The sequence below is a fragment of the Pipistrellus kuhlii genome, unplaced genomic scaffold, assembly GCF_014108245.1.
Source record: "Pipistrellus kuhlii isolate mPipKuh1 unplaced genomic scaffold, mPipKuh1.p scaffold_m20_p_20, whole genome shotgun sequence".
Classification (NCBI taxonomy): Eukaryota; Metazoa; Chordata; class Mammalia; order Chiroptera; family Vespertilionidae; genus Pipistrellus; species Pipistrellus kuhlii.
In genome coordinates this window covers 1,141,295-1,157,875 of record NW_023425516.1, presented here as the reverse complement: position 1 = coordinate 1,157,875, position 16,581 = coordinate 1,141,295, and the positions used below count along the sequence as shown (strand labels likewise).

The following is a 16,581-nucleotide window of genomic DNA, read 5'->3' as shown; positions in this document are numbered from 1 at the left end:
GACTCTTTCCCAAAGGAAAACAGAATTGAGACAAAATGGCCCAGAAGCTAAGCATTAAAATGAATTCAGGAACCCGAAATTAGCAATGTTGGACTTTACTGGGTTGGTTTTTCCATCTGTGACATGGAGATAAATACTATCTTCACTACCCTTCCACTTCTATTGATTTAATGCTTTGAATTTCCTTACTTACTATCCCACCATAATGTACCATATACAAATACAAGGGATAGCCCTAGCTGGTTTGGCTCAGTGGACAGAGTCAGCCTGTGGAATGAAAGGCCCCAGGTTCAATTCCAGCCAAGGGCACATGCCAGGGTTGTGGGCTTGGTCCCCAGTAGGGGGAATGCAGGAGGCAGCCAATCAATGATTCTCTCTCATCATTGATGTTTCTAACTCTCTCTCCCTCTCCTTTCCTCTCTGAAACCAATAAAAATATTTCTTTTTAAAAAAAATACAAGGGATAAAAATTAACGACCAAGATGATGTTTCATTGTAAAGATTATAATAGTGCCTCTTGGGGAGCAGGGACTACAGAAAATGTGTTCATGTAAGAATATGCACACTGCCAAAACAGGCTCCTTGCCATCTGAAGACATATTTAAGTCTTTGGATACCCACCTCTTTTGAAATTTATGAAAAGAAAATGCAGTGTGCTATAAATCAATTTCTGCCACCTCTTCTCTTTCTCCCAAAATTAATTTACAAGTTGCTTAAGAAGAAACACTGGAAAAATGTCAATGTCGTGCCAAGATGTTACTCTCACCTCAGCTGAAACGGGCCCACTGAGGAAGCATCCTTCCATTTCCCTGTTGTCCTTTGTTGTTTTGTTTGTTTGTTTGTGGAGGGATCATGTCTCTGATTCCTACTTAACAGTTTATGATTGCTGGTTCTAAATCCTGGCACTGCCTCTATGTTGCCGATGGATAAGAGGAGGAGGTTGTGTTTGTGGGAAGCACCCAAGCACTCTTTCAAGCATTTTAACTCATTCAGACTTTTCACATATTCTTTCTACCCAAGCCAGAACATGTGTAGCTTGTGACTTTGTTTCCAGTTGCTAGAGTTGTGGTATTAAGTGTTATACACACACACACACACACACACACACACTTGAGTTTGCAGATATTGAACTGACTTGAGACAAAGCAGTAAATTAATGGTCTCCAAGGTTTAAAAAAAAAAGTATAATAGACTTTTATAATAGGTGATTTTGAACCAGATAATACACAAGGAGAATTATTGGGTATACTTTGTGGCCTTTGGTTATTCTTTTCACTCCAAGGGGAAATGATCTGTACACTATATTAGAGTCTGTTAATCTTTCATCTCCAAAGACAGAGGATAAAGAAGATAAACTGAAAGCCTGATTCCATCTTAATGGCAAGAAAGACGAGGGAGACGGGCCACCAGAGCTTTGTTGTGTACTGTTCTTGCAGATAAGATATCTTGGTGCAGCTCTAAGAGAAAACAGGCTATAAAAAATTCTCTTTTGAAAAAAAACAAAAATCTCTATTTGGGGTTATCTGTTGCTTTTCAAGACTTTCATGCAAAACTCCTGGTTCCGAGAAACAGAAGTTAACGGAGATCTCCCACCTAGCGAGGGGCGCCAAGGGGAACGTTACCCGTAAATGTCCGTAGCATGTGGGAGGTGAAGACACCAGTCAAGTATGAGCACCAGGCTACTAAGAAACAGGCCTGAGGTCCTATTTTAATGCCTGTTTTTCTCTTGAAGGCAGCTATTTGCATATTATTTATTTTTAATCTTATAGCTGGCAGATTGATTCATAATTAAAACTGTGTCATATGTTTGCCCACCAACTCCCCTCCAAAACAGACTTAGGTAGGATTCAAAGATCTATATTTTGAATCAAATCCTTTTTTTATATCTCTTCGAAATATAGAAGTGGTCAAAGCTTAAAAATCTTACTGTTCATGGGCTTTTTAAAAGCTGCTAACTGGGAGCTTCTATCAATTGATTTAGGAATTCCCAACAATAATAAAGACATTCTAGTGGACGATCTCGAACTGCACCAATGAGAAAGGAACATTTACTGAGATGTGTTGAAAGCAGCCTTTGAACTTGCGAAAGAATAGCTGAGATCGACAATTGTTGCCAAATATTGTTCCATAAGGAGTGGATTTCAAACTTTTCTAAGGAGCAGAATCCTTTTCTAAACAAAGTTTTTACTTTTATGTCAGAAGTCCAATATCCTATATAATAAAAGCCTAATATGCTAAGATCTGGTCATCTGCTTGTCCATTCAACCAATCAAAGCATAATATGCTAATGATATGCTAAGGAAGTTCAACAGATTGTTATGACATGCACCGGCTCTCCAAGGCTCTGACCAGTAGGTTAACTTATTGCTGGGGTCCGGCCATTTGGGACTGAGTGAGACAGGCTGGACACACCCTGGAGCCCTCCCACAGTCCCTTCCCAGCTGGCCAACCTCCTGCATCCCTCCCTGGCCCTGACCGTGCACTGGTGGGGTCCCACATCCTGGAATGCACCCTCTCACAATCTGGGACTGTTGGAGAGCCAGTTTTGGCCTGATCCCACAGGCCAGGCCACGGGACCCCACTGGTGCATTAATTCATTCACCAGACCTCTAGTAATAAAATAATGATAGTAACCAACGATTTAGCACTTTCTATGGACCAGGCCCTATGCAAACACTTGGATGCATCATCTCATTAATTCATGTAGGAACCCCATGAGTAGGTACTATTACCAAATTTCTGATTCTATGACTCAGTGTTCCCTAAGATTTGCGGTTTCTGTAATTTGGATATATATTGGAACTAAGCAGCTATCTTTCTTCTCTCGCCCAGGCTTCAAAGAACAGTTATTAAATAAATTATATCTTACAATCCATGATGTATGGGAATCAAGGAGAGTGTTAGCTCCATTTTATAGGTAAAGAAGTAGAGACTTGGGAGATAACACCACATAGGCTCCCCAGAGGCCAATTCAGAACTGGAGCCTGGTCTGCCTAACACGGGAGAGCCGGTGTGAACCCTCAGCGGCCACTCCTGTGGGTGGGGCCCCTCCTTCCACCTGTGAGGCCCCCAGAGCTTCTCTACGGAATGCCGGGGGTAAGGAAAGGAAGGGTTACATGTCAGTGTTGCAGAAAAAAAAGCAAGTTACATAAGTTAAGAAAGTAACCAAATTCATTCTACATATCGCCATATTCTATTAAAAACTAAATTTCCAATTTTAAAAATGTGGGGGAGAGTGGATGACAAAGGAGCACAAGGGAACTTTGAGGATGATGGATATGTTCATGATTTTGAGTGTTGTGCTGGTTTCATAGGTGTACACACACTTGAAAATTCATCAAAGGATTGTGAATTAAATGCTATTATTGAGTATTAAATTTTTTATTTTAATTTTTATACCAAAGACTAAAAATGAAGAAAGGAAACCTGCAGATGAAGGATTACTGATGTATATACTGAAAATATATCCAAGTTTATTTTAGGAAAATGTAGTAATCTAAAAATACCACAGCCATAAAAAGATCTATATTGTATTCGGTGATCATTTATGAGCATGTATGTAATATAAGCAAATAACTCTTGTGTAAATAATAAACCAAGACAAAAAGAAACTAAAAAAAGAGGACAGGCCCAGAATGCGTCTATTCTTCGAGGAAGGGAGGAAAAATGGAGGAAATCAACAGATATTCCTAAGGTGGGCCCACCCTGGTCCAGCCATCAGGAAATAACCAAAATCTACCTGCCAGGTGACTACTACTGGAATCAAACTAGTAGCACATCGTGTGACCTAGCCATTCTGCTCCTGGGTACATGCTCATCAGAAATAAGTGCTTATATAAAAAAATAAATAAATAAATGCTTATAGCCACCAAAGAACGTGTACGAGAATGTTCTCTAACAGCTTTATCCATTGCAAAAACAATACAAATATCCATCCGCAGGAGAATGGATAAACTGACTTCAGCTCTAGTCACATATTGGGAGCACCACACTATAATGAAAAATAACAGATTTTTGACAGACACAACATGGATGAACCACACAGACAATTTAAGAAAGAAAAAAAAATGCTAAACTCAAAAGATCTTCATTTAAATGGAGCTTTAAAAATAGGCAAAACTGATCTATGGTATCAGAGATCAGAACAGCAGTTACCCTTGGGGAAAAGGATGCTGATGAGAATATGAGGGACCCTTCTGGGAGCTGAAAATACTCTGTATCTTAATCTATGTTGTGGCAATGTAGATTGTCTATACATGTAAAACTTTTACACTTTATATTCTTTACTGTATGCATTTTATACCTAAACTAAAGGGGAAAGCATCAGGATTTAATGCCCCACTATAGGTAAGGAGGAAAGAAAGAGTTCATTACAAGAAAACAAAACACATATGAGGGCGGGGAGGGGGTGCGCATTCTGGAAATTCACAGATGCGAATAATGCAAATGGAAACAAGCTCATCTAGGACTGACCAAGAGGTAATAAAGCAATGAAAGGATCAAAAAGAAAGGCAGTGCAACCAAGGGTAAAGATAACATCCCTCTCTTCTAAAAGAGGCCTATTTCAGGCCTTCCTTTTCAGCAAAAATAGACTTTGCATTTCCATTGACCTGACCCTATTACATAATCTATGAATGGTGCTTATCTGTGCATAGGGTTTATTTTTCTCAATATAAATAACATCTTCCAAAGAGTCCTAGATTTTAAATTTGTATGGAAGGAAGCCAGATTTTATCTCTTAGGAAGTTAAAATTTCTAGATGTTTCCTCTGCAGAGGCAGCAGGTTACAGAAGACTCTCCGCAAACATAATTGCCCCTACACAATCTCTGGCCTGCGCTAGCCTGGGAACCTTCCACCCTGGAAAAGGAGGGGCAGCTGCTTGGGACTTTTGTTGCAGCTACTGAAACCTATTGGTGGTTGTGCAGTGAGAACTATTTGGACCACTCCAGCTAGCCTCCCTCCAGCATGAAGAATACTTTTAAATGTTTAAAACAGGCACACACCCGAGAAACTGAAGTTATCTGGGGCTCAGAAATGCCAAATCGGTTTGACAGCATTAACTGCTTCAAGCTGAGAGTTTGTATCAAAAATTAGTCACTGGTATCACGAGGAAATGTTCTCTTTTTCTCCTTGGATTTAATGTTACGCTATTTTAATCATCTTTGGTTAATACTCACAGTACAGCTGTTACGAAGGGCATCAAATTTGCGCTGGATTTCATCTCTATGTGCCTAAAAGGTAAGAAGTTGATTATAAATTTTCCATAGGGAGGAACACAATTGTACACACTACGGGTCAAATAAAGAGAACAGCATTTGCCTAGAAAGCCAAGAATGCTGATGCAGCAGCCTCGGCATCTGTTTTCCAACGGATTGATTAAGTCACCCCCAATATCAGAAACAAAAGTTACAGGAACACATGATGCTGCGTTGATAACAATTAACTATTTTTTAAATTTTAATTTATTTTTCAATTACAGTTGACATACAGCCATGAACTACTTAGACCACGCATGCCTACCCTTTACAAATATATTTGAACATTCACATTAATGCCTAGGAATGAGTGGACAAAAAAACCTAATAAAGGATGAAGTCTTTACTCTCCTTCATTTGTCTTGTTCCCCGACCTTAACCTTTCCCTCTTCTCGCTACTTAACCCTCCCCAACCAAGTCTATTCCCAAGAGAGACAAAAAACACACAGACACACATACAGGACAATAGCCAGTACAAAGTAGGAACTTTCTTTTTTTTTTTTAATCAAAAGCTGCTGCGATTCAGAAACCCCATAGTGATCTTGAAATAAATACAGAGGCAGATCTGCTTCGTTCAGCTGACAAGGATTTTTTGAATGCATACTACATGCCAGACACTGTGATAATAGAGAGCATGTAGGGCAGACAACTTCATTCTGGTGAGGGGATCTAGAACATAAGTAAGTGCGTGATTACAAAGCGTGGCAAATGCTATAAAGGAAACAGAAAAAAGAGAACAAGGGGTTAGGAAGGAACTCACTTAGATGGCTGGTCACAGAGGCTTCCCTGAAGAGGTGACATTTAAACCGAAACCTGCTGGGTGAGGAGGGGCCAGCCATGCAAATAACAGGAAAAGGCAAAGGAACAGCATGTGCCAAAACCCTGAGGCAAGAAGGCGGTTAGTGCACTTGATGAACAAAAAAAGACCCAAGTGGCTACAGCAGAGGTTTTTCAACTTCAAGCTGTGCCCCAATGGTGAGACTAAGTGGGATTTTTGGGTTTGTTTTATCCAATGAAATGGAACAAATAGGACAGAATATAAAACACATCACATGGTCCCTTTTCTACAACAGTAAGCCCTGTTGTAGAAAATTTGTCTAAGATAGCATAATTCATCCCATTTAAGTTGCTATCAAGTTGTAAGACTATCATAATTTTATGTAATATTAAAAAAGAAAAAGTGCTATCAACTAAACCATGACATATTTATGTATATACTAGAAGCCTAGTGCACAAAATTCATGCACTTGGGGAACGGGGGGAGCTTCCTCAGTCTGGCCTGCACCCTCTCGCAGTCCGGGAGGCCTTGGGGGATGTCCAAACGATGGCTTAGGTCCGCTCCCCATGGGAGCTCAGTGGCTGAGTTGGAGCTCCCCCTGTGGGAGTGCACTGACCACAAGGGGGCAGCTCCTGCATTTGACATCTGGTGGTCAGTGCACATCATAGCGACCAGTCGTTCAACTGTTTGGTTGATTTGCATATTAGCCTTTTATTATATAGGATGACTATATAATCATATATAAGCTATGATTATAAGATGCATCCCAATTTTCAGTACCTTAAATTCAGTGAAATACACTACTACAATACAAGGTAAAATGTATCTTTGGTGAGTTGTAGCCAAATGATTTTTGAAAATCACCTGGCTCAAGCAAAGACAAGGAAAATGTGGCTCAAGGATAGATATAGAGACAGTAAAGCAACAAGCAGATTGTCAAATTACAGCGGGGAGGGGAGGAGGATCTGGGGGAGATAATAGATCAACCGAAGGACTTGTATACATGCATATAAGTACAACCAATGGACATAAAACTATGGGGAGGGAGGGGATATGGGGGAGGGAGGGAGGGGGGCAAAAAAAAATCATTAAAATATGTAAAAAATAAATAAATAAATTAATTTAAAAAAAATAAAAAAAAATAAATAAAAGTCAAAAAAAAAGAAAAAAAAAAAAAAGAAAAAAGAAAATGTGGCTCAAGATGATGGTAGAGAGGCAGGCAGGGACCAAGAATTTGAAGACCCAGAAAAGTGTTTGGATTTCATTCAAATTGCAATTAATTGAAAGCCAATGGTGTTTTAAGAAGCAGACTTACATGATATGATTGTCATTGTGTGGAAGCCACAGGAAGAATAGATCAAAATAGGACAAAGGTAGAAAGAAGCAGGGAAACCACTGTCATTCAAGGAAGAGAGGATGGTGTCAAAGACAAAGAAAAGTGAATGGACTGTGATCTCTTTTGGAAGCAAATGCAGTAAGACCTGCTGATGAACATGGGGGCCAAGGGAAAAGAAGAGTCAAATCCTTACAGCCTTTGGATTTGAGAGCTAACATATATTATGGTTTATTTTGCTCAGAAAGCCCAAAGGCAAAAGTAGTCCTCTTAAATTAAAAAAGAAAAGAATTAGCGTTGGCTGGTTTCTCAGTAGTTAGAGCATCAGCCCATAGACTGGAGGGTCGTGGGTTCAAATCCCAGTCAAGGCATGTACCTAGGTTCAGGTTTGATCCTTGGCAGATGCGGGAGGCAACCAATAGATGTGTAAGAATACTATTTACCCAAAGTAGGAATGTAGCTATCTACACTGCTATTGAAATCTTATCTGTGAGCAAGCAGAGCATCTGGCCCCAAAGACCATCCAACCCCTGTGAGTGCATTTCATGATCACCGAGGACTCTTCCTAAAAGAAGAATAAGGCCCATCTACCTAATAAAAGAGCAGTATGCTAATTGACTGTACCTTCGTGACACCCACCAGCCAAAAAGGAGTATGCAAATTAACCCAACAAAGATTGTGAGTTAATTTGCATATGCATGTGCAGAGCAGCCAGGGGCAGGGCGGGATGCTTGCATCGTTGCCATGGTGATGACGCAGGTGTTCTACACCACCCAGCCGCTCTGGGCCTCTGAGCAGTGTGGGAAGGCGGAAAGGCAGCTCTGGGTTGGAGCAGAAAGTCAGATCCAGGCTGGAGCGGAAAGGCAGCTCTGGTCCAGAGCAAAGGTGGTGCCGACAGCCAGGGGAAGGAAGGCCCATTTTTGCACAAATCTTTGTGCATCGGGCCTCTAGTAGATTAATAAACTCTAGAGCAAGAGTGAGCACATTTTTTCTTTAAAGGACCAGATAGTAAATGTTTTTGGCTTCAAGGTCCATTCAGTCACTGTAAAAAATACTCAACTCTGCCCTCATAACACAAGAGCAGCCATACACAATATGTAAAAAAAAAAAAAAAAAAAAAAAAAAAAAAAGTGTCAATAAAACTTAACTGACAGGAAAGAGGCGGCAAACTGAATTTGACTCACTGGTTATAGCTTGCCTAACCCTGCTCTAAATGACTATGTGGTGTGAAATCTCTCACAGACAACAACAAGAAGCTGAGGGTAGAGTTAATTCCTTCAAAGCCTAAACAGTGATCCCTGGACTAGACTTAGGGATAGATGACCTATTCCACCTTCTTAATAATAACAAAATTTCTAATACCATACCATTAAAAACTTATTTAACTGCCCCACTTGCAGTCTGAAATGTCAATCACTAATACTGTTTCATTTTCTTTGAAATTTTCCATCATTAAGGCATTTGGATTATTTTGACACATCAAATGGCAATCCTCTTTGAGGTTATAATGTAATGAATTATCATCACTATGGCTTTTGATTTATTATTGACTATAAACTATAAACCCCAAATGTAGAAACAATCCTGTTGTGACTGCTAGAAATACTGTAAGAAATTTAATAATTATTGGGTTGATCTGGGTAAAAAAAAAAAAATGTCAAGAAACATGTTTTACGTTTTTGTGAAGTAAGTTATAAACCAACTATACAAAAAAGCAAAAGGTTGCATAATAGTATATTATAAGAATAGTGAAATATTACATAAAACAAGGTAAAATGTATTTAGATTCTCTCAATAAAATAACTGAGTGTTAATTAGACATTAGGTACTACAGGGAATAGGTATTCTTAAAAATTATTGAGGACCCCAAAAAGCTTTTGTTTATGTGGTTTACATCTATCTATATTTATCATATTAGAAATTAAAACTGAGATCTTTTTCAAATATTTGTATTTTATTTCTTTTTAAATAACACTAACATTGCTTTTGCACCATCATTGTGTTAACCCAATAGAAAATGTCAAATGACATCTTAGTATTACTATGAAAATAGTCTGACCTTGGGGACCATCAGGCATCCACAGACCTACTTTGAGAACCACTGAGCTAGGAGTTAGGTGGCAATAAGGTAGAATGGACAGGCTGCAGTCTGCAGAACAGACAGCCACTCTCTTTGAAGAGTACTTACGTCTTCATTCATTTTAAGGAAAGTTACAAGAAGAAAGATACGAGAATTAAAACACAGCCTTGATGAGAGAAAATATCTGCAGAGCTGAGCAAAGGAAACCAGTATTTAGATATCTGACCACCTTCTGGGATCCATGGTCAGGATTCTAGAACACTTAGGCTTCCACGCATCCACCCCTTTTTCTGTGAAGGCAGGCACCAAGCAAGACTGTTACCTTTCATGCCCCAGTTTCACATCTTGGCTATCACACTGATGGTTTACTAATTAAATACAGGGCTTGATATTTATTGGGGTGAGGAAGAAAAAATGAGAGCGTGCATTGACTAACGATTTTAACTTATCAGAGGACCACTTTGGGGTTTCATAATCACAGAATGCTGGGAAGATTCCTCTCATTACTGTCTCTGGCTTTAGCTTCTTGGCCAAATCCATAAGTGCTATCAGGAGGGAAGGGACGCGAAACATGTCCGTGGGCCTTGCAAGTGTAAAGAGGGCTCATACCCCACCCCTACCTCACGGCACCATTCAGGTGACGCCGACATCATGTCACATATCTGTGTGCTCTAAAGCATACAGACTCCAATTCTCTTCCTCACAGGACAGGACGACATGGAGTCTTAAATTTCAAGTCTAGGCAGAAAATACTCTCTCCTACCAATAAGCATGGAAGCATCTTGAAAGCATGGATTTTTGCTTAAATTTAACTCTACCTTGATTTAATCTCAGTCAGTAAATTTCAATGAAAATGCAATTAACAGGATGGGTAAAGTGAGAGTGAGGAAAAAGAAAGAAGAAGACCAACACTGGCTTCCCAGTGGCTCCTGCCAAGCTCCTTCAATACCGATCTTCAATTTAACAGCGATCCATCTAATTTGGCCCAGAAGCAGAGGCCAAATGGGGTAACTACTCCTTCCCAGGCGAGGAGATGGAGGCCTCTTTGAAATAAGCAATAATAGCCCATTTAACTATTCCCTTTTATTGATAAAACAGCCTGCTGTGAAGCTGACAAGCCTCCTGGGAGATTATTTTAGATCTGGCTGATTTAATTTGATTGATGCTTTCGCTGGGTCTGAACCTGGGCCTTGAACAATGAGAGTGAGGGGGTCAGAGTACAGCATTTGTGACCATTTTCTCTTTCTCTTGGAAATACATTCTTCAGACCAAATTCAACAAAGCCATTCAGGCAACAACCACATGTGGCCCATAACCAGGTTTATAGGACGTAATCAAAAGAAGTGGAGAGGAAAAACCCACGGCCTCAAACTGATGGAAGCAAGCTGACATGGAGCTGGGTTCCTGCGTGGTGGGCTTACAAACAGCTGTCTGACCAAAGGCAGTTTCCTGCCAGAACTTTTAAGAAGCCCCGTTTTCCATGGCATCTTCATCTGCGAGACTGGGAGAGCCCTAGTATCTAGGTCTCGGGAAGCTGTTTTTCTTTTTTTCTAAGAAGATGCTCTGAGGCAGTGATCTCATCTGACTAAATTAAGTCGTGACTTGCTGCTGTGCTAGGCTCCCAACAGCCATTAGACACAGCATATTCCAACCAGCAGCAAGCAGGATTTAAAGACTAATTTCCCCACAGATAAACAGTGGTGACACAAGCTCTATTTCATACCCGCTCCTTCCAAAGGGAAGAGGATGCATGGCCACCGCCCTCCCTCCTATTCCCAACGAGCAGAAAAATAATGTGTCTTCCTCCTCCAATGCAAACGGACCTGAGGGATAACAGGCCAATCCCCTGGAGAGAGAGGCTAAAGACACAGCCCTAGGCACACCGTGAGGACTTACTAAGTATGGATTAAATTGCTGAGTTCTCTTCCTTTCAGAGCGGGTATTCATACAGGGGCAAAATATCAACATACAATGCATTAAATAGAATTCTGGTTAGATTTTTTGTGTCTCCTTTAGCAGCCAAGAAGAGCGATTTGGCTGTCTTCCTCCCCATCCACCCAACTCCAGAAAGCCTTCTTTGCATTCACTCTTACATATTCATGTCATGCTTGCCTCCATTTTTCCCTTTTATAGTCTTATTTACTCTTTGCCTTTTCTTTCTTATTTATCCTGTTTCACTGTTTTGTACCTTTCTAAATTGCTTTCAGTACATTTTGAAACAAGGCAAAGTATAAAAAGATAGCATGACTACTTTCTTCCAAACAATTATTGGGGGCATGTGGCATCAGCAGTAAAGACAATGGAAATTCAGATTGTAGTCAGTATCTGAACTTAAAGACCTGTAAAATCTAGGCATCACAAGTATCTTCTACATATGTTACTATGTCACCCCCAGAATCCTGAAGTCTCTGTGTCCCAGACTGGTCCATAGGACCCTGGCACTGTCAGATCATGTTCCCAATGTGTTGAGATAATGGGCTCTCCGAACCCAACAAAGGGAGAATAACTTCTAAGAAAGAAACTAGTTTAAAATATATACCAGATCATATCAGATAAATACATAAGACATAAAGCAGAATCTACAAATTTAAAAAAAAGATCATAAAGTTAACCAAAACAAATATAGAAATATAGTACTGTTAAGATTATTATTTTTTAATGATTATTGAAAATCAAAGTAGAAGATCCAAGTAAAAAGACTTTGGCTAAAACTGAAATTCCAAATATAACTGAAATGCAGTTGAATGCACCTAAAATGAATATAATATTGAATGTCAACTGTAATTGAAAAAAAATAAAAGAAAAAAATAAGGATGACTATTTTTTTAAAGGGAAGATAAATAAAGGAAGACCTTTTCCAGATGCTAAGGAAAGCTCAGATATTACCAAATGACTAAAACACTAATTCCAATGAAGGAGAACCTATGGGAGCCAGTTTAATGCCCGTTCAATATCTCAAGAGATGGCTGTTTTCTCTTGGGAAATGCCTAAGAGCGAGCAGACACCCTAGCACCACAGTCACCCTTACTGAGGCCGCCAGTGCTGCAGGGGCCGCCCCAGGCTTACCGTGAGCGCCTGGATCTCCTCTTCGGCTTCCGCGGTCGTCTCTTCCAGCTCCGTCTTGGCCTGGCGGAGCTGGCTCTCCAGGGCCGCCCGGGCAGCCTGCAGGGCTGTCAGCTGGGCCTCGCGCTCCTGCAGGGAGAGCTGCAGCTCTGTGAGCTGGCGCTTTAGCTCCAGTTTCTGCTCCTCATGCTCGAGGCTGACCTGAGACAGAGAGAAATGCTCAGGTGACCTTACCTATAAAGGAAGCCAGGGTGTGACCTGCTGTTGTTATCTTAAACTTGGTCATGGAATCAAATTCTCATCACTCGACTGAGGGAGAAACTTGAATTAAATAGGTCTGACTTCTATGAGTCCTGAAAATCAACAGGAATAAGAAAATGTGAGAGGATGTATATTCAAACATTCCTTATTTACAAATATTCAAATGCTTGGGAAGGTTTCCAAAGAAAAACCATGCAACAATCTCCTCCAGGGGACATTATAACAAGTGCTCTTATTAGAAAAGCATTTAAAGCAAGCAGATAGAAGTAACATCATATTAGTAAGAGGAACACCTTCATAATTAGACTGTACAAATGGAACAACAGGCTGAATTCTGTGTATTTTAAATATTCTTGCTCTGATTTGTCCCATTAGGTAACCAGTATTAATGTCACATTATGAATATTCTTCCTTCTATCTGCCCATCTAACCATCTATCTACTCAACATTTTATTCATTCATATAAGAAAAATTTACTCAGTAACCTCGGTGTAAAAAGGAAAATGGAGATGAAAGACAGGATCTGCCTTCAACTTGAGAAGAAAAATGAAAACCAACCATTATCATATGTTGTGGTCAGGACACGCAAGGATGTAATGGGAACACAGCGGAGGGCAGAGGTGGTGACTGCACTGTGTACTGAAGAATACAGGAAGCCAACAAGCAGCTCAGAAAAGAAAGAAAATTCCAAGCAGGGGCAGCAAGGCACCCAGAAGCATGGAGAGGAGGAAGACTGTGGCACATCCATTGACCTAACCAGCACTGACGAGGCTGTCCCGAGAACCAGACTCTGTCGGACACTGATTACCAAGCAAATGACAGGCGCTCACTGCCCTCAGAGAGCTCACTCTCCAATGGGACTGCCAAGAGGTACACACTGTGGTGATAAGTTACACGTGGAAAGCTGTGGGGACACAAAGGAGACATCAGATCCAGTTCTAGAGGACAGGAGAAGGCTTCCAGAAAAGATGCACTGGAGTCCCAAAGGCCATACGGGTGGAGAGAAGAAAGCCTTAGGAAAGGTTTAGCCTCGAAAACCGAGAGAATTTAGCGGTTAGTTCAAGGTGGAGCAGGGAACAAAGGACAAAGGTGAGTCCACGGTGAATCTGTGTTTCTGGGCAGGTGCATTACACAGAAACCATTGGCTAGCACAGGGAACATGGGAGGAAGAGCCAGTCTGAGGAGAGAGATTCAGTCTTCGTCTATTGAACTTGAGCAACAGGGAGACAGCCAAATGGAGATGTCTAATGTCTTTTGGGATGACGGCTCCGCAAGCGGACAAAGGTCTGGGTTGGGAAGTCAGGCAGCTGAAGCCAAGACTGTGATCTCTCTCTAGTGAGGATGAGAATGATGACGATGGTGCAACAACGACATGATAGCAGCAAATGTTGTTCTCACAGGAGCCAGGCACTGTTTTAACTCCTTTCATCTTCATAACAACCCAATGAGGCAGACACTACGATGACCTCCGTTCGGCAGATTAGCAAACTCTGGCATTGAGATCAAGTAACGGGACAAGGGACAAACTTCACACAGCTAAACAAGGGCAGGGCTGGTTCAAACCCAGGAAGTGTAGCTACACTATTTACTGTGGCCTTATTAAAGAGCCAGCACTCTACAGCAGGCCTGGAAATTCCCCTGCCACTTGGGAAAACCTTGAGAAACAGGTGACAGCAGAGTGAGCAGTGGTGGGTGAGCAGGATGCTGAGCACTGACAGGAGAACCCAGGAGCCCTGCACAGTCAGGACTCCACACACTTTGCTAGAGAAGAGCTAACGCTGCACACACTTGGCGAGCATGGCGGCGCTCGGGCCCTTCAAGGGGAATCAAGCCAAGGTTGAGGCTTCTGCCCCCCATCTCAACAGCAGCAAGCAGCAGGGAGGGTGGACCTGCCTTTTACATTTAAAGCTCCAGAACTCCCAGAGAGCCGCTCAGCAGCATTCTAAATTTCTGCCACCATCCTTGGGGGACTAGCTATATTAATTTAAGAACAAAGCAATACGCTTCCCAAAGGCATTTTAATTGCCCAGATGAGCTATACCGCCTCAGGGCAGAAGAGGTAAGAGAGACATTTGTGGAAAAGAAAGGCAGGCCATCCAGCCAATGTTCCCAAGCTCAGAGAAGTCTGAGTTATTTAGAGGGGAGTGGTGTTAAACTTACTGAGGAGTAAAAATATCGCCTGCGTAATAAAAGTTAAACCATCACCTAAGGCTTTTAGATGACCTAGAAAGATGGTTCTCAAACTCCAAAAACAAGAATTTCCTGGGGCATCTGTTAAAAATGCAAACCTCTATTCTGCACCCCCTCTAATCCCAATTCCATTCCAACAGGTTGAGGGAGAAAGCGGCCCAGGAATCTGCATTTTGACATAGCAAGGTGGTCCTAATCGAGGATCCACAACTCCTGTCCTTTGGAGAGCTGGCCTCATTTCAACACGCCAGTGTGAACTAAGACGTGCCTAAGCACGGGTACTCCCCAAGGTTTAGTCCGCAGACCTCTGCCAGCTTAGCACGCTTTTCTTTGAGTCACCGTCTGCTCTTTGAAGAATTCCCTCACAAATATCTGAGCATGGTGTCTCCATTGCCAACCCAATGTCCCACTTCCAGCAATCACTCTGCTGAACGGCAGTCCTGCCTCTGCAGGTGCCAAGGAGCCCTGTCCACTAGGCTGACAGCCCCAAGATCAGACATTGGGTCTGTCTTATCATAGCTTATATCAAGTTACTAACTGGCACAAACAGACATTTAATAAATAGACCATAAGTGAGTACCTGAATGTAACTTCATCACTTCAATCAATCTCAATATATTTACAACCGAGTATATTTTCCTTCCCAGCTTCCTAAGAGAACCACCTTCCTTCCAACAAACCTTACAGCTGGTTTAATTGCCACTGTCATTATGAGACTCTGCCACTGTCATTAAGCCATGCTAAGTAGCCAATGCTGTGCTAAACTCTGTGCATGAGCTGGGTCATGTGACCCTTGCTAAATCGAGATAAGGAGGAATCACTCTGCCTCCTTCTGAAGATGGCACCAATCGCATAACCCCCATGTGACCCTGGGAGGGAGATCAATTTTCATGGCTGCTTTAGAGATGAAGAAACTAATGCACAGAAGAAGGAAGCCTGCCCAAGGTTGGAAAACTCATCAGAAGTGGAGGTGGGACTCTAACCCAGACCCTGTGCCCTTCTCTAGGCACAGTGCCTCTCAGGTGAGCACTGACTTATGCCTGATCCCTGGCTGGTTTGCGGCTGGAGTCCTCCCCACAACTCCTCTGGGGTGATCACCCTCACTCTCACCTCCCTCAACCTTGTCTCCAGCTCCAGCAGACGATTCTTATCGCTGTGGTCTTGGTGGCTGATTTTTTCCAGCTGTTCCTCCAGCTTCCGGTTCTGGGCCTCCAGTTTCCCAGCCTGCGTCTCCAGGTAAAATTTCTGCTGCCTGAGTTCTGAAATCATCTCTTCCTGGGCCTTCCTGGTGGGGGTGGTGAGAGGAACCAAGCAAAAGCATAGTCTCGTCAGAGGTAGGCACGTCCTTGCAGGACAGACAGAAACAGAGTGAGTATTGTGTCTTCTACAGTAAGTGGACCACAGTCATTCCCAGATTAGCTATGACCTGACCAGGCCGCAAGAGCATGATCCAGGCATGGGGACAAGTCCCCCACTTTGGGGATTAAGTGTGGTCAAGGCGAGGGCAGAGATTTTTTTTTTTTTTTAGTCCATATATATAGGAGAGCAGAAAGGGGCCCACTTAGCGTATAAGAGAACCCTAACCACACTTTCAGGTGGACCTAGGGGAGGAGAGAGGGA

At 41.9% G+C, this 16,581-nt stretch overlaps 1 protein-coding gene across 8 annotated transcripts in view; it reads right to left on the bottom strand.

The window, feature by feature from the left end:
- CIT (citron rho-interacting serine/threonine kinase) overlaps positions 1-16,581 on the bottom strand; it is a 159,394-nt gene that overhangs the window by 40,785 nt on the left and 102,028 nt on the right. For all 8 annotated transcript variants that reach the window (XM_045585388.1, XM_045585389.1, XM_036448872.2 and 5 more), the window contains 3 exons: positions 16,072-16,246; positions 12,514-12,711; positions 5,179-5,232 (listed from right to left, as the gene is read on the bottom strand). In XM_045585388.1, the coding sequence (XP_045441344.1) occupies positions 5,179-5,232; positions 12,514-12,711; positions 16,072-16,246 (427 nt within the window). The remainder of the gene's footprint in view (positions 1-5,178; positions 5,233-12,513; positions 12,712-16,071; positions 16,247-16,581) is intronic.